The sequence below is a fragment of the Equus przewalskii genome, chromosome 11 (genome assembly GCF_037783145.1).
Source record: "Equus przewalskii isolate Varuska chromosome 11, EquPr2, whole genome shotgun sequence".
NCBI lineage: Eukaryota > Metazoa > Chordata > Mammalia > Perissodactyla > Equidae > Equus > Equus przewalskii.
Window position 1 is genome coordinate 8,861,933 of NC_091841.1, and position 27,959 is coordinate 8,889,891.

Below are 27,959 nucleotides of genomic sequence, written 5' to 3' on the forward strand. Positions count from 1 at the left end.
CACGCAGGCTGCCCCTCAGTTAAATCCCAAGTTCACATGTGTGAAGAATTCATCCTGCCCTTGCTAAGACTCCTTTCCATGATTGGAGAGAAGCACCGCGTGCCTCATTTTTAAGTTCACACCCTCTTCTCAAGCCAGACATGTGGAACCCCAGCGATCGCCAGGCGTGGGGTGGGAGCTGGGGCCGTAGCAGTGAGTAAGATGAAGTCGTCTTCGCCCCTCAGGAGTTCGTGATCTGCCGCATTAGCGCTGTGCCTTCCGGAGTTAGCCTTCCACCCTCTCGGTCGGCAGACGGGCTCAGTGGGCGCAGTGTAGTCTTCACTGCAGTCCCAGTCTCCAGTTCTCTGCAGTTAGTTTCCTGGTCGCCAGGTCTAATTTAAGTATTCAGTTACTGTTTCTTCACACACGTACATTCGCCACCACCCCCTTTTACAAAACGTTTTGGCCTATTTATAGATTTGAAGCTGAAGAATTCCCAGAGCATGCTTTCTGGATAATTAGTTTTACTGTATGAGCAGTTTCCAACCATTGAACGTTAAGAGTGTTCTGGTGCCCAGAATACCCCCCATTTCTCTTCCCCTCCAGGCAGCTGAAGGGCTTCATTTTCTCATATAAAACATTGTTCATGGTGATCAAGAGCCATTTCTTGGTAATATACTTCAGTTATGTTATAGGTTAATGCGTGGATGGAGAATATAATTACCACAGAGCGTCGTTTCTGAGGGCAGCCATTTGAAACAAAATCCCTCTGTAAGAGAGAGACTGTCCGTGCTGGAGCTTTCTCTTCTCAAGGCTTCCTGGAGGCGGTTTTGATCACTGAGTCACCGTGCAGGCCGTGAAACCCCAAAAATGTGGTTAAGTCCCTTTAATTACCTGCTAGAATCAAGGGAATCTGCCCTATAACTGTGGTACCTGATTTGGTAAAAATACAGATCTGATAAGTAAGAAAATTTGTCTGAGACCTTGAAACAAAGTTGGCTGGGGAGACGGATTTGGGCAGAAGTGTAAATGTGTTAGTACCTCGGGTTATTGACTCTGATTTGGCTTCCTGTGCAGGCTTAACTAGATCGAGTTTGGTGCAGTTGTTTATCTCTTCAATCCTGGCTGTTAAGATGGAGAAATTGAATGTTAATATATTTGAAATTATAAGCATGCATTAGTGAATACAGTTTAAAAATGACTTTTTCCCCCAGAACCTGTAAGGTCCATTCTTGGGTAAACAAGACCCAAGTTTACACTTTTGGAAAGGCTCCTTCAAGTTTCTTTAACAGATTCCAAAAATCTAGGGCTCCACAAGTCTAGCTAAACCAGAAGTACAGAAGCCTTTCTTTGAGTTGACAGCCTCGGAAATGTATCTCAGAATACATCATCTTTATCTTATTACAATGATCTCTTTCCCAAAGGATTGAAAGGAAGTGGTGGTTGTAAATCTGTCTACTTTTCTTTCTGAACTCCGGTGATAGCTCTGAGAACAAGACTCATGATTCATACAACCCAAGGTAAAAGCATAGATTAAAAAGTACAAATTAGCTCAGTCTTCCGTGTGGGATTTGTAAGAGTCTGACTTTCTGTGACTCTGAGGGACCTATCCTGGTGTGCCACTAGAGATTGTGCTTTTCATGTCTGTCAACAAGACATTTGGAGCGTGCCAGAGGCCACGGGAGGGAACCTCTTTCAAACGCAAGTGAGCGTTAACCTCTCAGAGGAGAAGCGAATACCTGTTTGACCCAAGTCAGAGTTTCTCATCTAGGGCTGACAGCAGACTCATGAGATTTTCTGCTCTTCATTCAGGTATGCGATTTTGAGACAGAAAAGCATCTGTTCGGGGCCGGTTTCAAAGAGAATCGTCTTTTTTACCTTCAGACGCCTCCACCCCTCAGCAGCGGCGTGGCCTGCTGTCCGGCGCCTCGGGCAGGTCTCTGTGGCTGGGGATCCGAGAGCTGCCCCAGTGCCACACTCTGCATTCTGGGCTGAGATGGGGTGACGTGTTTCCTCGGCACCAGGGCCTGTGACTCAGGCGCTTGGCTGTCAGCTCCATGCGCACATCATCCCCAAGGTCAAACATTTCACTCCTCCAGGCGCCCTCCTTTTTACACGGTCCTCGTCCAAGTCTGCCAACTCCCACTCATTCATTTTGACTTGGGAGTAAATCACCATTTCCTTCGATGATAATAAGGTACTGTGGGCACAGTAGACCTGACTCATCTTGCTCTCCCATTCACCCCATCCCTTCTTTTGTTAATTGAGTTAACGACTGAGTGAATAGCACCCTATTTATCTTCTGGCCAATATCAGGATATACTGTCTTAAGACAGAAGTAAAACTTACCAAATATACTTGAGCAGGCATTTTTTAGAAACCAAGAACCTTTTTTATTCTACCAAGCTGGGCTCATTAAAGCTTTGCAACACTCCTGTCCCAAACCCCATTATACTTTGCAAACTGCATCACGTCCCTGTTGTAAAGATTAGTCTGGTTCCTTTCCCAGCTAGCTTTAATTCTATACTGAAAAACAAGCTGGAGAAGGAACCACAAAAGCCGTTTGGCAGGCTGCTATTTCTCTGTCAGTTACCATGGAAACAGTGATGGCTGAGTTGGGGGGGTGGTTATTAGGTAATAGCAGGAAGTTTGTGATGCACTGGAGGTTTAGATCCCCCAAGCCTTGTTTTTCTAGAAAATTATCCATGAATAAGCTCTGTTCTTCAGCTGAATCCTGAAAATATGAGGGGCTTCTGTCCCCCTCAGGGCTATTGAGTTGAGGCAAGTTGGGCATTTCTCTAATCGCTCCTCTCTCGAGTACCTTCTGAAGGATGTGAACCCTTTCACATCACCAGGAGAGATGGTTGTAAACCCACTGCTGACAGCAGAGGCTCTGAGAGCTCCCAGTGAATTGGAGCTCCTGGTGCCTCCCTTGCTAATTGGTTTTTACACACTACTGGGGAGAGCAGAGTAGGAAAAGGTTGGTTTGATCATAAATACTGATATATTCCGGGACTTTAGAAAAAATTAGGATATTGGAATCCAAAACAGTATAATAGTGACTAGCTTACCTTTGAAAATTGGATAAGCTAGACTGTAGTGTCTGACCCTCCCCTCAGCCAGCACCCCACTGCTGCTGTGCCAGTCATCCACACTTCCTAGTCCATCTCTGATTACAGCAGCTGCTCGGAGGGACTGCAGGCAGTGCTGGAAAGAAGTTGTTGATAACCGTCGTCTTTTTAATACATGCCCTAATGAAATGTAGCAAATTAGGTTTTGTTTCCTGTTTCTGTCCCTGATGTTGGTAAAAAGCACCTGTCCACCTCATTTATACTTACTCCTTGTTTGTAAATGGAGATGATAATTGGTAGCTCCTTCATGGGAGTAACAGAAAAGTTCCCCCATGAAAGGCATTGTGACAGTTGTCGCAGTGATCAGTGAGTCTGTGAGCTTTTGTAGATGCTAGATGCCATGGGGACTTTCCACATGTGGAAATCGAGGAAGGAAATGAATAGCCGTGAGGCCAAACTCCAAGATTCCCTTGACCTGTGCAATGGCCTTCATGGAGGGAGGAAGGGCGACGCAGGGAGGGTGAAGTAGCCTGCGAGCAGGAGCGGTGACTGAGTTTCGAGCTCCTGTCTCTGCATCATGGAATGGTTTGGAGAGTGTGAATGGGTAAACAAATGTGCACATGTTTAAGCGCATAAAGATAAGTAGTCCTGGTAGGACTTGAATCATTTTCAGACTCGAGATCCTTTGGGAGTCGGAATCATCCTTTGCTTCCTTGGGGCCTTGTCATAGGCTAGAATCCATGCCCTGCCTCCCGCTGGGAAGAAAGAACTTCTGCACAGAGCCTCCCAGTTTTGCCTTGCCACTGACAGTGCCCTTAGTCTCGGGAGAACAGCCTTTTCCACAGCGATTCGTCATTTTCGTGTGTGCTGTCATTCAGTCTGGGGCCTCCTTGCAGATTTGTCTTTTTCAAACCTTGTCCCAGCGGTAGTTTTCTTCTCCCCTTTGCCATACTCTTAAAATCTATTCCTAAGCCTTTTGATGATTTTCTCATCTTTCACAAGTCACATTTTCATGGGGGGGCTGCTTAGCTGAGGCAGGAAAAGCTTGGTGAGTCTGGGGAAGGAGAAGGAGGGTCCTCACTGGAGCAGAGTGAGCAGGTGATGAGATGGGGAAGGCGGGTGGGGGCCAGACGGTGCAGAGACTCGGGGCTTCAGGAGGGAGTGGGGTTTAAGTCCAGCAAGAAGCCACTGAAGTATGTTAAGCAGGAGAGTGACAAGATCTGGTTGATAATTTTACAAGGTCAGTTGCTACTGTGTGGAACCTGGATTAGAAAGGAGCAAGAGAAGAAGCCAGGAGACGAATTGGAGACTGTGAATACCTTTTAGGTACCTACGACGAAGGCGGAGAAGGAGAAAGTGGATGGAGCTCAGAGAGCAGGGGTTTTTAAGAGAGGCATGAGATTGATGGTCTGAAAGCGTTAATGAGGAATGTCACCTGGCTCTGAGATCTGCTGGTGGTGAGAGACATGATCACCTTCCGTGTGAGAGGGTTCCAGGGAATTTGGGATCTTCTGGAGATAGCAAGGCTTCAGCTAGGACAAGGAAGTAAAGAGAGCTTTCAGAGCACATGCGGCTGAGGACCGAGGGGTGTTTGCTCATCACTGGTGGGAATTCCAAAGGACGCTGGAAGGGTGCAGGAGCGAGAGAGCGTAGGGATTGCGTCTGATCACGTGTGTCCAGGAATGGTTTGGGAATGAGTGTTCTGTTTTACTGGAGGACTGGAGAACCTCACACTTTTGCTGGTGAGTGGGGTTGGCTGGATGTCGGGCATGGTGGAATTCGGTCTCATGGGCTCTCAGAGGAAGGAGAACATTTGTTTCTGGTGCTGTTGTCTTGGGTGGAAGCTCTTTCAAGACAGCAGTTCCTTACGTTGCATTTCTTGAAATATTTTATTACCAAGAATGGAATCTTCATTACATTGTCTTCTGGTTTCAGATGCGTGTTCAGTGTAGTTAGAATGGCTGTGGCAGTGAGTGTAAAGCAAGTTTGTTTTTGAATAAATCCAGTCCCTTTTCACCCCCATCCTACCCCCAGGACTATATCAACAACAAATCTAACAACAGGCACCGTCAGCAGCTGTCTCCCTTTAAACATCATTTGCCTTTCCGTGGGCCCAGCCTGCTAGTTGGGTCTGCGGGGCTGAGTTTAGATGCCTGCGGAGAGAGCCTCTGCTGCACTGGACAGTTGCCCAGACCCCCCACACCCTCTGCTGTCAGTGAGGCCTTGGTGACGGCCTGCTTCGTTGAGCTGTTGGGGTCACTGCGTGTGCCCAGGATAGGATGGCTGATTGCACAGGCCAGGCCCCTGTGCCTAGTATTCTTGCTCACCTCACCAGAACCTTCCATGCCAAATCAGTATCAAAAACCAGGAAGGAGTTTGATAAAAGCCAAAGATTTGTGTGTGGTGAGTGAGTTTAAATCCATTTTGAACAGATAACCTCAGTGATTTCACATCTAGGCTTTTCCAGCTAGCCTCTGACTTTAGCAGATCTTATTTCAGAAACAGCTGCTTCTCTTTTTAAAGTAATGTATTTCAGATCGATGCTGAGGATGCCATCATTTATAATATGCTCTGAGTCAGCAGAATAACTCTGTGGATATGACTTTGTGGGGTCCTAGCTTTATTCTCTTTCCGTAATTTCCACAACTAATATGTTTTGTTTATGTCAGATTTAGAAAATGTGTTACCGCTATGAACAGCAAGGCTGGCTGTGTGCTTGCGTCGGCTCTATAGGCACAACTTTGTAGTCTAAATATAGCTGCAGGCTTAGAGGGTCCATGAAGCAGTCGAGAAGCCAGCCAGGTTCTCAAGGGCAAGGCAGCACCACAAATTGATTGGGAAGACACGCTGAAAAGAAATGATTAAAAAAAAAGTGGTGTGGTGGCTGGACGTTATTGGCACAGTTGGAAGTTGGGAGCTAGGGCAGGTAAAGGGACAGTGGCCTTCAGCAGATTAAGGAGCCGTGGCACGGGCTCTCATTTAGTTCTCACATATCATCTCAGTCTGCACAAAGCCATGACCGTACTTGTCGAGCAGCTCACCATGTATCTGATTCTTGGACCAGAGATCTGAGGGAGTCCCTGTATTACCTGTTACCATCTGGAGAAAACCTTTGCTTTGACCCTGCAGATATTCTGACTAACGTGTTGGGTTTTTTCTTGCTTTTGAAGCACAAATTCTGGAATAAGCTGTCTACACCTGCAGTTTCTGTTGCCTCACAGCTTAACTCACTCTTAAAACACCTGCTCTCTAGATCCATCCCCGCCCCTCTGCTAACACTGACACCGTGGTCCTAAAGAGCACATGCCCGCCTTTCTCAATCATCGTTCTCTTCTTCCTTGTCATCTTGCTCACCAGTGTCCATCACCTCTCTGGTTGACACTCAACCTTCTATTAGCTGCCTTTTCTTTCTCCTATTGGCTTCTGAGATACTGTATTATTTTAGCTCTTCTCACACTTTTCTCATTGCTACTTCTCTGCATCCTTTGAGGGTTTTTTGCTTACAGTCAACCCCTTAAATATGGATATTCAAGATTATCTTTGATTCTGTTATCTTTGTCTACATTATTTTTAGGAAATTATGAACTGACAGTAGATTATAAACGCTATAAGGGCAAGGCCCATTTCTGTCTCATATCGTGTCCCAAGCATTTAGGACTGCATGTGTGTGTGTGTATTTTGATTGAATAAGTAAATAAATAGAATGTCATTTGTTCTTGCTCCTCCTTTGGTGGAGTGATTTCTGAATCTCTTATCCACAGCTTCGACTTTTATCCCAAGTTCTAGTTCATCGCTTTGTACATGTTCAGGAGGCATGTGACTTCTAACCTGAAATCGTAAAACCAGGTTTATTAGTGTTCTCTCAGAAAACTCCACAATCCTGCTGCTGGTAGGTGCATTTATGATTGTGATAGCACTATTCTCTTGGTCAGGTTCACAGCATCAGTTATTTTCAGCTCTTCCCTGTTCTCTTATTTTAATTGTTTCAATTCCCAAGTCGTCTTAATTCTTTCTTGAAGTGTCTGAAGAACTCACCCCTCTCACAGCGGCCATCTTGCTGCCAGGCTCTTCTCACCGCATATCTAAGAGACTAAAAGGACCTTTTCCACCCTGATGTCCTTAATTCCAATCTCTTCTCCCTCAGTTCTGTCTGATACCCAGATGCCGGATATTTTCAGGAAGAGTTCATTTTCTCTCCTCTCTCCTCCCTCCCCCAACCCAATATTCAGTGAGCGCCTGCGGTGTGTCAGGTATTGTACCCAGCTCTGGGCTGTAGCAGCGAACATGACCTGTATGGGCCCTGCCCTCGTGGAGGTCACAGGAGCTAGACTGTCATAAATGAGTGGAGAGGAATAGCTACACTTGTGGTGGAGCTCTGGCACGTGGGCTGTATTCTAAGTGCAGTGGGAATGAATGAGGCTGCGACACGATCTGGTTCATATTTTGAAGAGCGCTGGCTGCCGTGTGAAGAACAGTTTGGGAGAGGGAGAGCAGGCGATGCGATAACAGGGTGGTGCAGGATTCTTAGTGGGATGCCGCTGGGCGGACCAAGATGGTGGCACTGAGCGGAAGAGAAGGGAATGCATTTGAGGTTTGTTTTTGAGGGTGAATCAACAGAAGTGGCCGGTGAGACTTCAGACGTGAGGCTGAGAATCAGGAGTGACTCCCGGTTTCCGGCTTGAGCAGTGGTGGATGGAGGTGCTGTTTACTCAGACGCGGGGCGGGGCGGGGGGGGGGGGGGGGGGGGGCGGGGCGGTGGTCTTTGCTTTGACTTTGGCCTTGTTGAAGGCAGGTTGGAGAGGGGATTGGGAGTTCCTTCTTCTCCGTGCTGGTTCGAGGTGCCCGAGCCTTCCTGGTGTGAAGCAGCCCATTGGCTGTGTAAGTGGGGCTCAGATGACAGGCCTCTGCCAGACATACCCTGGGGGAATCGTCCACATAACAACAGCAAAGCGAGAATGGTAAATAACAGGCGGGCAGTGCTGACCTGCCTGCTCTCTTCTCGATGCCTTACGTTCAGTCTCCAGTGAGCTCGGGAGGCCAGCTGCTCTTACCCTCACTGTACAGATGAGGCGGCCAAGGCACCCTGCCCAGCCTGGCTCCAACAGCTGTTCATTGAGCCGAATTGAAACTAATAATAGCAATAATATGTCCAGCTATGGAATTGCACAGTATCCTTCAGGGCAAGAGAATAGGGAAAGAGGAGCAGAGGGCCAAGATGGGGCTCGCTGCTGTCATCACGGTGTTTCCAGCTCAGAAGCCTTTCTGGGCTCCTCCTGGAAGAAAGGATAACATGTAGACTCCTCGCCAGACTGTCCGGTCCTCTCATCCTCGATGCCCAGCCTCCGTTGGCCCCGCCCTGTTCCTGGGCGATTGCACCCTTCTGCTAAGTCGTCTCGTGCTCCCCAGGCGTGCTCTCCACTCTCATTACCTCAGTCCCCTCCAGGCTTCAAGGGCCTGCTGTCGCCTCCAGTGCAGAAACTAATAATAGCTCCTGCGTGTCAAGTGCTTCCTGAGAGCTCGGGAAATGAGGACCGGTAGCAGGCTTCTGCCTTGTTTTTTTGTCCTTTCTGCTCATTTGTGTTTTGTTTTTATAAGCATCTTCTTTGTAAAAAGATGGAAAGTTTTTTTTAGGTAAGTAGCTCATTTAAGGGATCAGAGGTGACTTGGAAATGAAATGTCTCATTATTGACTGAAATCGTTAATTTGGAAGCATATTTTGCTTTGAATGGCCTTTTCTGATGGAGCTGGGGTCACTGAGATTAAGAATATGATACTTGAAGGTGAAGTGCATATGTGTCCTGAGCTTTTTATCAGGCACTACCACGTGGAATGGCAAAGGGGGATCAAAGAAACCCAGCAGATGACCTCTGGCCTTGTTTGGGATGCTTTGGGAGCATCTGGCCAGACAGGACTACAGGACATGGGCATAAAGGAAGGAGTCACGTGGTGGGCTCCTCAGCAGCGCAGTTGGCTAGCTCTTAAGCTCAATCTGGTCCCAGACTTGTTTTGTTTATACTGCCCAGTGTTTTTAAAGAAACTGAATTAGTTGCCCAAATTTATAACTCAGGAGATTTTACATCAAAATCCCATTTATCAGCTTCCCTGGAACAGCCAGGCAATCAGGCATCCTGGGGGAAGAGTGAGCTGGAGCTGCAGAGTGGCTGCCGCCTGTTTGCAGGCCCCGTGTTCTCCATGTCTCCATGGCCCCCACTCCCCGCTGCATTGCGTCCAGCCCATGGCCCTCATTCATGCTACTTGCTGGTGTCTGTGATCCTTACAGTATAGTCAGGGTGCCAAATAATTAGGACAGGAGATACTACAGGATTTCGGAAGGAATGGAGATCACTTTGGAGAGCCCAGTACAGTGGAAAGAATACAGGCGTTAGAGCCAGGCAGATCTGCGTTCGAATGCTAGCCCTGCCTGCCTCCCGCCAGCCCTTTGTCTTAGAAATGTGCTTTCCCTCCATCTGCCCTTGCTTGGGATGAGATGGAAAGTATGGGCTCCCTTGCAGCACTGTAGTGAGAACGAGCAGTACCGTATGTACAGTACCGAACATGCCTGGCCCCTGAGCAGCGGACCTCATGGTGAGTGCAACGAAAAAGGCCCACAGAATGCCTCGGGTTAGGTACCTGGAGATTGTTATAAAAAGAAGCCTTGGGGCTGGCCCGGGCGTGTAGTGGTTAAGCTCTCACGCTCTGCTTTGGTGGCCCAGGGTTCGCAGGTTCATATCCTGGGCGCAGACAGTAGTACTCATCAGGCCACACTGTGGTGGTGTCCCACGTAAAATAGATGTTAGCTCAGCCACAGTCTTCCTCACACACACACACACACACACACACACACACACAAAGAAGCCTGCAAGCCAACTCCAGCTGGATTGAAGAGTTAAATCTAAAATATGTAGACTCTTTTTGTTTTTTTAACTAAAAGGCAGTTGTATATTTAACTTTTCTCAGGATGGGAAAAGACTTTCTAAGCATAAAAACCATGAAGGAGAGCCAAAGAAAGGTCAGTAGAGTTGACTCTAAAAATTTTTGAGCTACTCTATGTTAAATATCATAAACGCAGTGAAAAGGCAAATACCAAGTGAGAAAAATATTAGCAGAAAGTATGACAGACAAAGGGAGAATATCTTACTATCTACCATTATAGATCAATAAGGAAAACACTAACACCCTGTAGAAGAATGGACAGAGGGCATGTTCACAGCAGAAAAATGTCAACAGCACACAGGCATGTGAAAACTGTTGAATGGGGGTCGTCATTCAAGAACTCTACGTTTGAAGAATGAGTTGCCATTTCTCCCTAATTTTTTTATCCTTGTCAATTGATAATGGTCAGTATTAGTGATGTAGCCAGAAGATCAGTACTGTTGCATTTTCCTGATGGAATTATAAATTGCCACAACCGTCTTAAGAAAGCGACTTGGTGTAAATCAAGGAACCTTAAAGTTCATACCCTTGGATCCAGTAATTCCATTTTTAAGAATATTTCCTGGAAACCTACTCAGAAATGTTTTGCCCAAGGTCCACTTGCAGTAGCTTTTTCTTTTTTCTTTTTTTTTTTTTTTTTAGTAATACTGGTATATTAAAAACTCAGTCTCCAACCGCGTGTGCCTCCCTGCTGCATCCTGAGCGCTGGCACGGAGCCCGACATGCGCGGTGGTCAGGGAACATCTGAGTTAGAGAAGGAAGGAAATGTTGATACAGAGGAATATTATATCACCGTATTTTTAACATGTATCTTTAAGATGTAGAAAAAGCTCACAATATAACGTTAAACATGTAGAGTACACGACTGTATGGATAGAATAGTCCCTGTGTGTGTGTGGTCTGAGTTCTGTAGGATTAAAGGTGGTCTTTATATTTTCTTGGTGCTTTCCCTCAGTCATCCCACGCACATTTATTGATATGTGTGAGAGGCACTGAGCATATTTCTAAAGAGCAAGACAACAGTGTCCCTGCCTCCTGGAGTTTATCAGAGAGCAGGAGGGCAGACAGAGAACAAGGAATTACAGGGGTGTCATTTACTCCAGCGAACTTAGTCTACGTTTATAGTAGAAAGAAAAAGTACGCTGTGATGATATTCAAGCATCAATGGTTGTAATTTCTAAGACACCTTTTTAGGATAAGAAAGGAACGATTAAGTGAAAAATCTACATAGATCTCATAGAGTGTGAAGTTACCTTTCCAATGAGAAGAAAAATGTTTAGATTTCCTGTCTGTTGGGTGGTTAGTAATGACTTAATAAATACACCCGTATTTGATTCCTAAATAGCGTTTTTCTGAAAGAAACTGAATAGGCTGCTGTCTGGGGAGGCGGAGGTGAGTTGGGGCGCTCCGGGAAGGTCGGGCGTGCCTTGGAAATCATACTCAAGCATTCAGGTGAACTGGCTGTGGTTGGGGAGGGAATGGAAATGTTGATCAGCATTCATTTAAAAAGGTATATTTTTTGCTTTTTCTCTCTACTTGAGAGGTTTCAGGTGTGTGGAACACCAAGAACATCGACAACAACCGCCCCCCCCCCCCCATAGACTGACTGTGGCCCTGAGCTCTGCTGTTTAACTGGGGTCAGGGGTGGGAAATTGTATCCTAAGCTGTGGTTTCTGTCGGGATGTGTTCTTGTTTCGTTTTGTTTGGAAGAAAGACGAAAGACCAGAGTAAACCAAAAGAGTTGGAGACGTGTTTGGTAACTCAGCCATGCTTGATGGCTGTGAACGCCCCCCCAAACAGCCTGGCCTGTGCTTCCACTGGCCTTATCCGTTCATCAGCTCGAGCCTTATGCTCCGCCACGTGAGCTCCTCTGGCCTTCTGCCGCTTCCTCGGTGGAAAAAGTGCATCCTGCTTGAGTCCAGGGGCGGCTCTGCGGCTGTGGGCACTCCGGCCTGCGGAGGAAGGCAGCGTTTGTGAGCTCGGTGCTGCCGGGGGAGGAGGCCTTCCCTCTCTCCTGTCTGCCTCCTGCAAATCAGGAGTACCCTTTCCAAGCCAAGGGCGCAGGAAGGAACAAATGGCCACCAGCAGAGTCATGACATCACCTGGCTCAGAGGGTGCCCTGTGCCCCGCAGGCTCCTGCGGGCACTGATTAGAGCAGCTTCCTCTGCGTGGAGGCTCACCCTCTCTGCTTTTTGGTACCACTGATGTTTATATTGGATGTAATATGTTTGAAACCAACCTGAGTGTTTCTCCCATTTGAAAACGTCGGCTCTTAGGAACGTTATGGGAAGTGTGGATCTGTCAAACGTCACTTTGCATCCGTGGTGGTAGTTCCCTCCTGCATTTGGAATTCTCCTTCACTGGCTGGATCTGCTCCAGCTTCACGTTCCCAGGTAGAATTACAGGGCTTACCCCTTCTCTCCCATTGGCCTGAGCACCCCCTCCTCCCCGGTAATGTTTTTAATGTTCTGTGAGGTCCTCGACCCAGGATCGTCTTCATGTTGTGGTGAAGTGTGTTTCCTCTCTCCCTCATTTCACGCTGCTGTCCTTGTGTCTGTGCTTGATTTATAGGGTCAGGCCCAGGGCATCCCCGATTGTGTGGAGGAAGTCTGTTGAACTTCTGTCTGGTAACTGACTTTACCACTCAATCCAGGAGCCTTGGGCCCTCCGATCTCACGGACGATGCCCTCCCTTCTGATAGCTTTTCTCCGGTAGGATATCCCTCTCCTCTGTCTGGAATGCTTATTTCAGAAAGCAACCTTTTACTTTTCTGAGATGGAATGGGGTCACCTGAGAGCAGGGTCTCCTTCCCGCTGCTCTCTGGTTGGCTGAGGGCTCAGAGGTAAATGCTTCAGGGCTTACTTACGCCTGGAAGAGAAAAGGTGGCAGACCATTAAACTCAATCACTGAAACCAAAAGTTCCTTCAAACATTGCTTCTCTCTTCTGCCTGTAAAGGTTGTGACTGTGCTTGATGAAGTCCCTGCCAAGAGTTGGGGCCTGCAACTTAGATGTTTATGCAAGTTCGTTATGTTTTGATTGTGATTTTCCTGGGGGAAATCATTGTAAACAGTTGCGTTCTCAGAGGCATCCCTACAAGAATAAACATAAACACAGTGCTTCAGTGCAGGCAGTCCTGCAGTAACCCGGATGTAAGCCCGTGCATTGGAATCGAAGCAGATGACTAGATGGATCTGCCCAGAATGGAGGTGAAGAAATGAGGAAGCTCAGGCTGTCCTGGTCTCCACTCCCGACGTGCTCTTTGCTGCTGTGAGCAGGGAGCTGTCTGATGCACCTCTTTGTCAGCTGTGAAGGAGTGACACCACCTGTTGCTCTTTTGCAGGCCGTGCTGTGAAGCCTCATACAGCATCGGACATGAGTTGACAGCTCTCGGGACGAAAGGGTGCTGTAAATGCCAGGCCTTTGTATCCCAAGTGTTCAGGAGTTGCAACCCATTCTCAAAGGTTTACACAGGCAGTCTCAGCTTGGCAACACTGTCCTGGTCAAGCCAGGGCTCCCTTCTTTGAGAAAATCTTGCTGTTGACTGTTCTGGAAAGAAACAAGAATATATCTCCAAAATACCAAAGTACCTATAGGCGGAGTCATGACCAGTTTTAACGTAGGTACCGATTAGTGGATTAGCACAGATTATGACAAGGTGATCAGAACTCAGCACACCGTCTCTTGTTTAAAAGCCCATTTTCCCACACTGACTATGTCACAGCATAAGGCAGATGTGAAGAGTTCTTGTAAAAATGACTTTTAATTCCTTCGTAGGCCAGAATGGGCCTGCATTTCTCTGCGTTTCGGCTGCTGACAATATTAGTAATAATAGCTGGCACTCATACCAGACTTAGTATGTGCCGGTCTCCAAGTGACTTACACGTACTGTTTCACTTGAGGCTCAGCACAGCCCTGTGTGGCAGGTACTCTCCTCATCCCCACTTTACAGATCAGTAAATTAAGGTACAGAGAGGTGAAACACCTTGCCTAAGGCCACACAGCAGCCCATGCAGAGCCAGGGAAGAACCCCTGCCGTCTGGCTGAGTAGAGGTTTGCATCTCTCTGACCTGTGTCACCTTCTGTTGTGTCTTGATCACACAAGCAAAAAGTTCAGTGCAATGAACGCTGTTTTCCAGGAGGAGAACGGAGACTACACGTATGTGGAGAGAGTGAAGATCCCCTTGGATCATGGGACCCTGTTGATCATGGAAGGAGCCACCCAAGCTGACTGGCAGGTGAGGGTGTGCATGTCACGTGGGTTCACTCTCATCGGGGTATGGTGTCCTGACTGGCTTACGATGTTCATTTCTCTAGTAAACGTGGTGAAAAGCAACTTGCTTTTCTAATGAACAGGAAGCGATAAAGTGACGACATTTCCAGAGAGTTTCAGTGCTACTGCCAATCGGAATGTCCCTCTGCAGCAGCGTGTCTGATAGCACTTTCTGTGATGAGGGAAATGGTTTTATCCATGCAGCCCAGTGTAGTAGCCACTAGACACATCCGACTGCGGTCTCTGGAGATGTGGCTGGTGTGCTGAAGAACTGAATTTTCAATTGATTTAAGTAGCGTCAGGTGGCCAGTGGCTGGCCTATTGGGTCGCACAGCTCCACAGCGTAGGCCAGGCCATTGTAAAGCCAGCTCATTTTTAAGGTATGAAAATTAATGTAAGAACACCTAACATGCAAGTGGAATCTCATACTCTCTTTGGTCTCAGCCATGTATGTGTTTTCCTATGAGATTTGGAAAAAAGGCCGGAAGCAGAGAGGAAAAGCAGCAGTGAGAACCGGTGAAACTCTCTCTGCCAGGGGGATGGTGTGTTGTCGTGAGGGTGGGTGTGGGCTCGTTTCAGAGAAGGAGACCTTTCTCCACAGGACTTTAAAGGGCTTGTTGCTGCTCATTAAAGGGGGGATAAAATCAAAATCTGCCTGTGTCCTCATAAATAAGTGTTAAATGGCCTTGAAGTGAAGTATGTGTGTTTGTGTCCGAGTTATGTATATTTCCCTTTAGCATCGAGTGCCCAAAGAGTACCACTCAAGAGAGCCCAGAATCAACCTGACGTTTCGGACCGTGTATCCAGACCCGAGAGGGCACGCTGATGGGAGGTCTCTGCGAGAAGCCACGTGAGATGGAGCAGACCTCCCACCGTGAAGAAGCTTCCAGGGGCTGGCTCAGCTGATCCTGTGCTGTGGCTGTTTGGAAGATGAGGATGGGACTTGCTCCCCAGCTTGGAGTCCTGTTAAGTGAGAGCCAGCAGTTCATGTCCTGCTATCTTTACTGTGGGAGCAGTAATCCCTAATCATATCTTGAAGTCACATATTTTCTATAGGCAAATTAAAAACTGCTGTGGCTGTGCTCACAGATGATTGTGTCCGTGAGCAGTGTTCCCCCGCCCTCCCCCGCTTCATTTGGAGAAATATGAATGGACTTTGCCTCCGGGGCAAATCCGCGTGTGTTTGTTCCTTGTGACTTTAGCGCAGTGGAGATATAAATATGCGTCAGCAGCTCTGGAGCCTTCCGTAGGCAGACAGCTGCTGAAGCCCAAACAGAGGTGGTTTCCCAGAGCCTTGTGGAAGGCTGCCTCGGCTCCTTGACTTCTCGGCCTGTGCGCCGTCGTCACGGGAAGCTGCGGATTCTGGGAGCACTTTTTTGAACTGCGTCTCCTGCCTGTCTGTCTGCCCAGGACAGACACACTCAGACAGGTTACAGGCCTTGGCGTAAAGAGCGAAGGCAGCCTTCTCTGGCCCAGCCAGCTTCAGGCAGCCACCTGGACTCCTTGTAACACAAGAGGAAGCTGTCCTCTCACAGGGAGGACTAATGGAGTGAGGTCATGAGAACTTGAGGTTGAAGAGCAGCAGCTGCCCCGCTCGCCACAGCTGTCGCACATGGATAGTTTCCCCTGGAGAGTTACTGGAGGCATTGCAGCCCGGGCCAGACAGGAGCAGGAGCGGGCCTGCGGGGAAGAGGCTCAGTTACCTAATAGCTGTGTTCGCTTTAGCCTTCAGTAGCCGATGACTAAGGCTTTCTTCCGACTCAATGTTCTCTTAGACACAAGATCCCGAGATTCAGGGGTCAGTCCATGATGTCACCCGGGTTCCCAAAACAACAGAGGGGCTGCCCCTTATTGCATCATAAAAGCCCGCATCTTCTTGACCTCCTGCCTTGGGAGCAGTGTGCCAGATTACTTCCAAACCAAGACCTGGAAAACCCGAGAGAAAGAAAGGAAATGGATTGAAATGGATGAAAACAAGGCAGGAGAGTTAGCCTCTCCCTCGCTGCCTGTGGGGAAAGCTTACAGAGCCTTCTTGCTTTTGATCTTGTTTCCATTCTGTGCTGGAAGATTGATGATCCCCAGGATTGCGGTCAAGGGCCACAGGCTGGGCAGACTCTTCCCCAGAACTCGGAACGCCGTGCCTGGCTCGCTGTGGCCTCCGACGAGCCGTCTGGCTTCTTGTGTTGGAGTCCTTTTCTTGTTTTCCAGTGTTGCATGTGTATAGCTCCTTTCTCTAAGAGTACTAAATGCTTCGTGAAATCTGAGCATCGTACTAAGCCTTTCTGTGAGGAAGATACGAATCACCATAAAAATAAAACCTCTATCTAATTCTGAGCTTTTCCCCTATTAAAACAAACACGACCCAGCCGGGGCGGGGGGTACAGCCAGTTTTGGTTATGAGTTTGATGGACGGCATTGGGAAATTCCTCTTGCATTCCCACGGAGGAGAGAATGGGCAGATGGCTGCGGTCTTGCCACATCCCTCCTGAGGCTGGGTCACGTCTCCCCCAACGTCGGCCGCCGCCGTGATCCTCTTGTTCATGGCGGCCGCGGCTGTCAGGGACGCGGGTCCCTGCCCTGCAGCACACTGCTCGGGCCACCACCTGGCTTTCTGCATCTGAGCGCCGCAGGCTTAGGTTTTGTTTCTTGCTGTCAAATAGCACAACTGTCATCACTAAGATAATGTCCCTTCTGAAGTGTCGAGTAAGTACTTGCCACGGGGTGAAAGTGCAGGGTTTAGGACTGGACAGGCGTTCCAGGCCCTGGTGAAGGACAGCCATGCTCAGGGACCACACAGCCTGTTGCTGTGTTCTCCTGGCCATAGCTCTTAATTAGGAATGAGGAGTGAGGCTATTTTTGCCAACATTACTTACAAAGCGGAAGAAGCGACTCTAAGCGCTGTAGTGCAAAGAAAAACAGGTTTCGTGTTGTAGCTGCCCTTTGTTTGAGCTGGAATAACCTGCCAGGCGCTGTGCTGGGAGCTCTTTCTGCATAGTCGCTCATCTCCCTGCAGCCTTCCAAGAAGGAGAGACTGTTCCGGTTGTGGAGACCGGGCAGGAGGTTTCCAGGAGGACAGGAGTTAAGCGCCAGAAGCAGAATTCAAACCACAGGCTAATCCCTAAATGGTGTGCTTTTTCCTCGCTCGTGCTGAATTTAGGCGGAATAGCCTACTGGGCTTCCCCAGGACCCTGAGCCTCCGGCTTGCTCCTGCAGAGCTGGCCACCCAGCTCACCCCGGTGCTCCGGCAGCGCTGACTCCCACGCTGCCTGGTTTGTTCCCCGGCTTTCCTGTGCATCAGGGCGGGCACCGACGCCCCCTCTCTCCTTAATCAACATTAGCATCTCCCCGTCAGAAACTGCTGCCAACTGGACTAGTAATTGGCCGTTTTTACTGGGGAAGCTCATTTTGGGGGACAGATTCTCATCCAACCTTCCCGGCAAGCAGCCGAGAACAGCATTCCTGACCATATGCAAGCAGGCGTCCAGAGGCAGACGGCGGCCCCTCCCCTCTTACGTGTGAGGACATCTGGGGACTGAATGATGCCCAGACTCCGCATCAGGCTGCACTGTACTTGCCGACACCACGACTCCACTCAGCAGCCCCAAGAAACAGGGCAGGCTGCACACGAAGAATGTCCTGACAACAGCAACAGGCCTGAAAGCACGAGTCGGAACAGTGTGATCCCTTGCATCGATTGTGTCCCCAGGATCGAAATCAGGGTCCACATTGTCCTCAACTGAACCACTAACCCTGGTGGCATCGATGACTCCTAATAAGTTTGGGTCCCAGCTCCTGTACGTGCCGTTGCCGTGAGGCACTCCCTCCCTGCTGCCTTCATGCCTGATATGACCCTTCCCTGGGGGGTGGCAGGTCCGTGGACCTGGTCAGTAAGTGGCATTGTGTCTTGACAACCCCAGAAGAGTTGAGTGGGCGCTGCGAGAGCAGCACGCTCCAGCTGGAGGGCTTCAGAGAAAGCCTTGACACATGCCGGGCCCTGCCCTGCGGGGAATAGTTCTTGGAGTTCTGGCTGCTTTCACTTGGCTGCAGAATATCTGAGACCCACTTTGCCTTTTCTGGTCATAAACACATGTAGTGTTGAATCTGAAGTCCCAATTGCTTTATTAGCGCCGCCTTTGAGAAAGCCACGCGTTCCCATAGTGCTGCATGCTGCTTGTTTACCTCTTGCACATGGTGCCACCCTCATGCTCTCCTCCGAGGACCCAGCCTACAGCTGCCCCCTCCCCTCTCCTATTTTCTCTTTGGAAGGACCCTCCACAGGAGACCCTGTCTGTTGTGTGCTGCTGGGATCCATTCTCAGATATGAGGCCTCCTGTGTCTGGGGTCAACAGGGAAATGGTGTTGATGTTTATTTATTAGCGTGGAGCACGGACTATGGGTGCCTTTTCCAGCTGGTTTGGTACTGCTGCACCGAATTATAAAAGCCTTTCCCAGGGGCGGGCCGGTGGCACAGTGGTTAAGTTCACACGTTCCACTTCAGCGGCCTGGGGTTCACTGGTCCAGAGCCCGGGTGCGGACATGGCACTGCTTGGCAAGCCATGCTGTGGCAGGCGTCCCACATATAAAGTAGAGGAAGATGGGCACGGATGTTAGCTCAGGCCCAGTCTTCCTCAGCAAAAACAGGAGGACTGGCAGCAGATGTTAGCTCAGGGCTAATCTTCCTAAAAAAGAAAGCTTTCCCCAGCCTGTGAACAGAGCCATTGTGGGGCTGGGCTAGTTTGTACTCTTGAAGCTGCTCGGGGGGCCGTGTCAGAGGGGTGTGGGAAAACAGGAGAAATGAGGCAGTCCCTCTGTAAATAGAGATACTGCCCAGAAGACTTTTTTTTTCAAATGAGGCAACTTGGAGCTGACCAAGCTATGTGGGACAGCGTTGCCGTTATAATTATTTCTATGCTGTCACTCTCCCTCATCCTAACGGTGATGTCACACTCCCTGGATACCCAGGGACAGTCCCTGTTCTCATGTGGACGTGCTCAGGCAGGATCCTGGCCTCTGAGCCCACAAGCTGGTAACTCCAGACACAAATTCTAGGTCTCTGATGGGGAAGGGAAGGTGAAAGCCAGGAGGTAGGGCATTCACTCTCTTGGGCCTATTACATGTATAATCTGATTTATTGCCCAAAGCAACCCAGTGAGGTGGGTGCTGGTTTTTTTAAACAGATGAGGACATTGAGGTACCTGGAGGATTGATCCGATCCTAAGATCAAGTGTCCCAGGCGGGCTGGGAGCCCTGCGGGGTTACTTGTTGGCAGGCATTTGGTGGGGTCCCTGGGCCCCAGGCGGTGAGGGGCGGCCGCAGCCAGAGTCTCCTGGGGCTGGAGGGACTGCACTTTCTCAGCTGTTCACGGGGAAGCAGCCGGCAGAGACTCGGAAGCCTGGGAGCTTCTCCCCGAGGGGCGGGAGGCAGGAGGAAGTGGCGCCCGGCGCGGGGCTGCGGGGGCCGCGTGATCAGGCTGCAATTAGCCGCCCACTGCAGGAAGGGGTGGGCGGGCGCGCTGTGACAACGCTGCCGCCAGCGCCTGCGATGATCCACAGGCCGCCGAGAAGGCGAGCGCAGCGCTGGATCTGGTGAAGCCAGTCCTGCGGCAGTTAGAGGTGGGCACGGAGGGGCTGCCTCGCCCTCCCAGAGGCTGCCGTGGGGGGGCGCTCCGACGGCAGAATCTGAGCCTCTGAGCGCCGCCTCCTGCCCTCCTCCTCCACCTGGAGAGTGGGCGTGGGGGCACTGTCTAGGAGGGGAATCCGTACCCTCCGAAGGTGACTCTGCTTGAGGGCCGCGTCCACCTGCCCACAGAGTGTTTGTGGGACCGGTGGATGAAGGATGCCCTGGCGGGCCCTGCCTCTGGTCCAGGCATATTCAGACTGCTGGGACCGGCCAGGGGGACTCGGGAGAGTCAGGAAGAGGAGGGGAGCCCTACAGAAGTGTCTCCTTCCTGCCCTTGTTGGTTAGAGGAAACTTTCTGGAATGTCGCCTTTGAAAATGCATCAAAAGATTAGCCACCCATTTCCTTCTGCACCCTCTCTCCAATGTTGGCTTTTAGCTTCTGTTCACCTGCAGTGAAAGGGAAAGGAAGACAGCTGGCTTAGAGGTCCACGTCAATGGGGGTCCCCGCCCTGGCCCAGTCTGCCTCCTCCATTATCCTCCTGCCCTGTCTGGGAGGAGGGGGCCAGAGAAGAGAGCTAGTGAACTCGGGAGCACGCCTTCCCTTGTCTCCCAAAGTCCTGCGAGGCTGTAGGTTAGGAACTACTGTCCCCATTGCACAGATGAGAACACTGAGGCCCAGAGGCGTTAAGTGCTCATCCGAGGCAGAACCAGGATGAAGACCCAGGTCACGTGCCTGAGCCAGTGTTCCTTCCACCACGCTGAGGTTCTGTGCCCCCCCTGAGATCCCCAACTCAAAGTAGAACCTGGTGACGAGAGGGAACCAGGTGCAGACAGCCCCAGAAGGTCGCAGTGCCTATGGGGCAGCCCTCCGAGGAGTGGTATTGATGGTCTCCAAGCCTCACCAGCCAGCGGCTCAGTAAATGGCAGGGCTCCCTGCCACAGCTCAAGGTAGCATCCTCCAGCCGCAAACAGTGCAAGGCCAGCTCTGCCCCAGCTGATGAGGGCAGTGAGCTGGACCGCTTCGTGCGAGGCTGGCCCAGATTCACCTCCGCAAGGGGGTCTGTGCCCCCTTCTACAGTCACAGTGCTGCCTGTTGGGGCGGAATTAGGGAGCAGGTATGTCACCCCACCCCTGCCCCAGCTCCACATCTGTCAGAATTACTGCCAGAGCCCTGGACAGAGCGTCTGCTGAGTCAGGCAGACTGGGACCTGAATCCCACTCTGCCCTTCCTAGCTGAGTCACCTCAGACCAGTTGGTCAGCCTCGGGCCTCAGTTTCCCCAGCTGTGAAATGGACGGGAGCAGCCGCCTCTCCTGGGTCTTGTGAGGGTTGGGATCATGAATGTCATGTGCCTGACAGTAACATGCTTAGTGATGCAATTGTTTTAAGTGGAACACTCCATATGCCTGCTAACCCCAACCCTAACCCTCATACTGGGTGGGTGATCCCTCTGTGGCTGACGGATGGCCCTGTGACCCTGACCTTCCTCTTGGCAGGCTCCCCCAGTGCCCGCACCTCTGTCGCAGCCGCCGAGGGAAGGCCCAGAGGCTTTTGGGAGGAGGGCCGGAATGAAAATTGTGCGCGAGTGAGGCTGATCACATTAAGATCCAGCTGCACTCAAGCGTCTCCTGGGAAGTTCTGTAGACCAAGCTGAGGGAGCTCCCAGATGCCAAAGTGGCCTCACGTCAAGGCTGACCTCGCTCTCGGCAGCCTCACCACATGCTCCCCAGGTAATTGGTCCCCTAATGCACCATCCCTGGCCTGCTGCACCGCCTCTTCCCCCTCCAGTCAGTTCTTGACGTCTCCCCGCCAGGCGAGCGGGTCGTTGCTGGGCTCACACGCATCCTCGCCAGTCACGTTGCTTCCTTGTCCTTGCAGACCATTTCTAAACTGTCCAGTACGCTCTGGCCTGGAAGATTAGACGAGATTACCAGGCTGGAATTCTGTCCAAGACCAGGGCTTTTATATGCAGAGATTAGGTACTAGATGCGGTAGGGCACATATAAAAGGGAGACACCGCCCTTCTCTTACAGATAGCAGTAAGCCAGCGTGGCTTTTATTTTCTTTCCTCAAATTGGTTTTTATTCCTAACGACAAAAGGAGGATGTGTTCTTTGCAAGAAATTAAAAAGAAAGATAAAAAGAAAAAAGAAAGTCATTTGTAACTTTACAACCAGAGATGACAACTCTTTGCATTTTGCCATGTATTTTTTTCTATACTTAAAAAAAAGAAGTAACTTCATCCTGAACTCATCATCAGCCTTCTCCCACTTCCGTACATTGCTGGGTGACATTAATTATTGTTCCCTGACGTGGTTGTGAGCGGTGCATAGTATTGTGTGTAGTTGTATCCTTTTGTAACGAGTCCCCTTGTGTGGATCTTTAGAGCAGTGTTGGTGTTGGGCTTGTTTTGCTCTTAGTATGTGTTCTGTTGATTCTGGAAATCGGATCGGATGGTGGGATGCAGGCGGGCGGTGCAGCTCAGAGCCCAGAACTGGGCCTCCTCCAGACCTCAGTTCAGAGAAATAAAAAGAACAGGTAACGTTTTATAGAGCCTGAGTAGGGGGCAGGCCCTGTGTAAGTGTTTTGTGATATTAACTCGTGATTTATCAGTCGTCACAGGAGCCTGTGGACGAGGCACTATTTTCAAGCCCATTTTACAATTGAAAAACAGATGCACAGCCCCTCCGCCTGTGCAGCCATGCCGTGGCTAACCTCTGTGCACATCTATGACTGTTTCCTCGAGTGAATGCCTAGAAGTGGGGTCTATGGCCCAGACTCTGAAGGCTATGCATGATTTTAAGGCTTTCAATACATCGTGGAAATGGCTTTCCAGAAGGGTTGTGCCAACCTGTCCTCCTACCAGCGGCATCTGAGCAGATGTAAGAAATGCACACGGTGCTTCGAGCAGCCGTCATAGGCCAGGCCCCTCGCTCAGTCTTCTCTGAAGCTTCTCATCCTGAGGGAGAACCTGTCCCGCACCCTGCAGGGTGAGCAGACACTCAGAACGTCTCAGCCAGTATAGCATCGTGTTCTATTTTGTGTAATTTGTTGAGAAAACAAGACACACACTTGAAGAACCTCAGTCACAAGGTGAACGGGAGACAGGGGTCCTGACAATGAGTGTGACTGGAGTTGGAGGAACATGAGGTGTGATTGGGGGTGGTGGTCAGGGAAGGCTGCATGGTGGAGGAGGCACCTGGAGAAGGGGGAAGAGGGCCCTGCAGTGACAGCCCAAAGGCTCGTGAGCAGTGCGTGTCCTGGGTGTCTGTGTCCAGGGCTTGTGGAGGGAATGCTGAGCTGGAGGAGAGGCGGTGAGAGAGGAAGAGGGGCCCAGATCGGGGCCGGGGGCCGCCTCAGGCAGAGGGCTCTGGTGGGGGAGCCACCGAGGGCTGGGACGGTGATTTTCAGGAAAGCGTATTGACCAGGAGGGAGCGAGGGGATGGCAGTAGAGGTGGGAAGACCCGTGCGAAAGCACGTCAGGAGCCCAAGCAGAGAGATCTGTGTATGTGGCCTGGTGGGTGCCTTGGGAGAGGCGAGGAGAAAAGCTCTTGGGTTTCCTGGTGTCGGTAACACCCCTTCTTGCCTTGAGCACTGAAGCAAAAGAAAAGCAGATGCAGGACTCCGCTGTGAGCTCAGAATATCAGTGTTCTTGCTGCCAAGGCTGGCTGGGCGACCTTGGCTCGTGTCCGTGACCACAGGCGTGCTCCTTGACGCTCACTCCCTCTCCAGGTCTAGGCCTGGGGGCGCCCTGTTCAGGGAAACAGCATGGCAGGCTCTGTCCCTATCCGCTGCCAGGAGAATGGCTGCCAGCCCCACTGAGCGTGCAAGCGGGGAGTGCAGGAGGTGGGCCTTCCAGGCCTGCCTCCAGCAGGCGGCTGCTGGCCCTTCCCCATGGCCCCTCCCTCCCAGGAGCTGAGCAGCACGCATCGCTGCTGCGGGCAGGCAGGTCTGAGAGCGGCAGGAAGGGTTCCCTGTCCCCCAGTCCAGGATGCTCTGGAGGAAGGGCTGCCAGCCACCAGCCAGGCAGGGTAGTGCCGGGGCGTCAGTCTTGACCCGGTTAAAATATCTACTTGACCTGGTTGGCAAGCCAGCTCCTCCACATATTGCTGCATGGCCTTCGGCAGGTTGCCAAGCCTAAGTTCCCCCCGCTGGAAACAGGGTTGTTGTGAGATTGAGTGGGACAGCTCACGGCCGTCTCAGTCCCGGAGCACTTGTGATCAAATGGTGCGGAGACGTGAAGGGGAGTCCTCACCTGGGCCGGGTGGGGCGGGGCTCGCCCGGGCGGATCTCGCTGCGCTGGAGCGATGGAGCGACTGCTGTGTAGATGGGTCTAGGACAAGGACTTGGGGGAGAGGGCCTGGCATGGGCAAGAGAGACTGGGAAGGCGCCTGCCCAGAGGCCATCGTGGAGGCAGATGGGAGGGAGTGTGGAGAAGGACCTCATCCTGGGGTGTTCCCGCAGCGGGGGCTGGGAGGAGGCAAAGAGCCAGAGAGAGAGCAGCGAGAGGAAGGAGGACCTGAGGAGGTTTTGTCCCGGACCCGTCGCCCCGCGCCCATGAAGTGCTGGATTCTTCCCATTCTAGCCTGGGAGCAGCACGGATAAGAGCTGGCGAGGCTGATGGTGTCGAAGGTTAACAGACCAGCACGAAATCGGGCCTCTGGAAGCCGGCCTGCACATGCTAGGGCACCGGGCACCTGGCCACCTTCTTGTCTTGTCCCTGGCCGCTGGGCCAAGCATTTTCCTGCCCGTGGCCCCAGGTTTCTCATCTGCAGAAAATGGGAGTGGAACCGACTTCATATTTTTTGTAGCTTTTTTGACCACAACCCATGGTAAGAAAAAGTTTGCACATACCCACTTAACTAAAGCTTTATCCCATGTGTTCACTCTGATGTTTTCAGTTCTGTGGTGTATCCTTAAAAAAATGCTGGTCATGGCCCCCTGACAAATTGTATGGCCCACTAACGAGTCACGCCCCATGGTCTGAAAACACTCACCCAGCTCGTCTGGAAGGTCCCTTCCTCCTCGGGCAGCCCACAGCTCTGTTCCATTTCCTCTGGCCTCACCAGCCCCAACAGCCGAGCCTTTGTGGTTTTCTTCTTTGTATCTGCAAATGGTGGTTTCCAGTCTCAGATGCCTGAGACTCCTGGCGGAAGGTAGAAGGCGTGGTCCAGAGGCCCCCTTGCTGGCATGCGCTGCTGCAGCACCCTCCCACTCCAGGTCACCCAGTGGGGTCCTGGCTCCTCCACCGGCAGGCTGGGGCATCTGTGAGTGGGGAGGGCCCCCGTGCCTTCTCCTGCCATCACCATGGGAAAGGAGGGGGGGTTGGAATGTCATCTACGCTCCCCTCCCCACCCCACCCCGACTCTACTGTTTGGGCCAGAGGACGCCAGTCTTCTCTCTGGAAAAGTTGTTGGGAAGTGGAGCCTGGCTCCCAGTTAGAATTCCAGACTCTTCCCCAGGCCCAGCCCTCTTTCCCTTGTTCCTCCTCCCACTGAACCCCTCCCTGGGAAGGTCCAGGAGTCACCATCGTGGGAGCTGCTGATGGATGAGAAGAGCTTTGGCAACTGATGGACATGGGTTCAAACCCCAGCTCCATCTCTGCCTGGCTGTGTGGCTTTGGGAAAGCTTCTTAACATCTCTGAGCCTGTGGCCTCAACTAAAGCTTGGAGATAATCATACCCGTGTGGGAGGACAAACTTAAGGGTGCGATGAAAGGTGCAAAGTGCCTTGTGCTGGTGCCTGGAACGAGGTGGATGCTCAGGAAAATGCATTCCTTTAAACCCCATGCCCTTGTGGGTCCCTGGGAGGGAACGGCTGGAGGGATGGTGTCTTTTGCCACCTTGAAGGAAGAAGGAAGAGATGCCTTCCATGGGCCAGTGACAGGCAGGGCAACATCAAGCTGGGTGCCCCGGGAGTAACCCCCCCCACCATGTCCAAATATGCGGAGACTGGGCGCGACAGGTGCCCCGAGTCCACTGGGCCGCCTGGGGCCGTCCGAGGGGAGGACAGCCAGGGTCTGGGGGAAGGGACTCTCTGGGCCCCAGAAGCGGGCCGGCAGCTGTTTACAAGGCTGATGGTGTGTCCTGTCTCGAGGCCACGCTCAGAACATTACATGACAGGGCATCTTTTTGACCCTAATTTCTTGGAATGTATTAAATTCCCCTCCTACAGGGCAGGTTTCACCCCACTGTGTTCTCGTGAGTCATCTGTTTTGATCCTCATAACCACGGCGCTGGGAGGAGGATGGGGCAGGCACGAGGCTCTACAATCACAGGTCGTGGCAAGAGCTTTCTAGCAAACACCAGAACCAGGCCTCCAAGCAGGCAGTCTTGAGATGCTGTTGGCTTATTCTCGCGCTGTTACCATTAACGAGGCGGCGTGAGAGTCATCTTGGCATGCCGTCTTCGGAGCCCGCAGCACTTTCTTTTTGGCGCCTCCACCATGATGGGAAATAGTTGGAAGCTGGGGACAGGCACGAGGGGACCTCTGCCGTGGGGGCCCGAGGCAGCTGCTTCCTGGAACTTGGACGGCACTTCCCCTGAGGGCTCCTGGGCACCCTGGCGCTCGATAGCTGCAGAGACCGGGGCTCTGAGAGCTAAGTGACGCGCTCAGGGCCACACAGCTCCAGGAGCAGGGGCTAGGGGACGCCTTGCGAGGCTGCTTTATGCGCTGGGACCTGACCCTTTCCGTGCAAACCTCTAACCCCCTTGCTTGTGTGTTCCTGGCCAGCTCCCGCTGCCCTCTGCTCTGCTTCAGTAACCAGAAGACTCTCCTTCCAGGGCAGAGGCTGGCCCTTCAACCTTGGAACCAAGGTCCGTCCCTGGGGCTTGCTCTGGGGAACACGTGGGCTGGCTCGTGGTTCAGTAGAAGCAGTGGAACTTCTCAGGATCTGAGGCTGTGAGCCCTGGCTTTATGCTTACTGGCTGGGGGATGTCTCTGGGCCTCTGTTTCCCTCTGCATATGTGAGGGGGTAGTGCCAGATGGACCCATTCCGGAGAACCTGTCCTCCCAGAGGGCAGCGAGGCTGAGACAAAGTCCAGGACTCGGTTGTAGCCTCACTCTGCTGCTGCCTTGCTGCTGGCTGTGTGACCTTTGTCTAGTTCCCTCCCCTCTCTGGGCCTCTCTGTCCTCATCTCAAAAAACAGTAAAGATATCCCTGCTTTGCTAAGGTGACAGAGGGGAATCTGCTTTGCAAAGCTTGAGGGCCCCAGATTGTGCAGGATTTCATCCTTATGCATGTAGTGATTTTCAGACCGGTGGCCCCAGGGGAGGGACACTCAGGCCTGCAAGAAAGCACGCAGGAAGGACAGAGCCACAGACCCTGGGCGGCCAAAGCTGTGCCAGGAAGCAGGTCCTTGGCAGGAAAATGCGCTCCCATTACCCTCTGCAGCATAGCCAGGCCCGCAGGCTGGGCAGGGTTCTTGCGAGGTTTCCCCCTGCCCCCTCTCCAGCCTGGTGTGCCCTGGGGCTCATCCTGGGACTCAGGGTGCCTCCCCTGGTGGGCCCAGCCCTGCCGTGCCAGCCTCAGCAGCCTGCCCGCCAGCAGCTGGTGTCCCATTGCCCTGCGTACAGTGCGGCCCAGATTAGACACTGAGCTCATCAGGCAGGAATGGGGCCCCGGGGTGAGGAGCGGGGGCACTGGAGGCCGAAGCTCTGACTGGGGGTATCACTGGGCCTCCCTGGACCCTGTCCCCTCCTCTCTCTGTGTCTCTCAGACTCCCGTCCTCTCTGTCTCTCTCCCTCCCTCCCGTGCACACACTGACACCTCCTCTTGGAGCTTGCTGGGGATCGTCATGGCAACCCTCCAGCAAAATTATCAAAACACTTTTATGCTCACAGTCGTACAGATGAAGTGCTAATTCTGAGTGCGGCAGAAGCAGTTAAGAGGATGCTGAAGTCACAGGCTTTGTGTGGAGGGCTCCCTGGGGGGTAGAGTGGGTACCAGTGGGAGGCAGGGTGGGGCCAGGAGGCAGTACCACCGGGAAAGGCCCCGTCACTCCCCTGCCACAGACACTGTTTGTTGCTGACCCCTCCCTACCCCTTATGCCACATTCACATTTGCAGTCGCCACCCCCCACCTGAATA

The 27,959-nt window shown here is 51.6% G+C and overlaps 1 protein-coding gene across 11 annotated transcripts in view; it reads left to right on the top strand.

Annotated features, from left to right (window-relative positions):
* ALKBH3 (alkB homolog 3, alpha-ketoglutarate dependent dioxygenase) overlaps nt 1–22,025 on the top strand; it is a 39,251-nt gene extending 17,226 nt beyond the window's left edge. For 6 of the 11 annotated variants that reach the window (XM_070564863.1, XM_008528585.2, XM_008528582.2 and 3 more), the window contains 2 exons: nt 14,121–14,219; nt 14,992–18,354. In XM_070564863.1, coding sequence (XP_070420964.1) covers nt 14,121–14,219; nt 14,992–15,108 — 216 coding nt within the window. In that variant the 3' untranslated portion in view covers nt 15,109–18,354. Of the gene's footprint in view, nt 1–14,120; nt 14,220–14,991; nt 18,355–21,368 lie in introns of those variants that run through there. The other 5 variants (XM_070564869.1, XM_070564865.1, XM_070564867.1 and 2 more) reach the window with 1 other exon arrangement.
* Nucleotides 22,026–27,959: the final 5,934 nt, after the last annotated feature.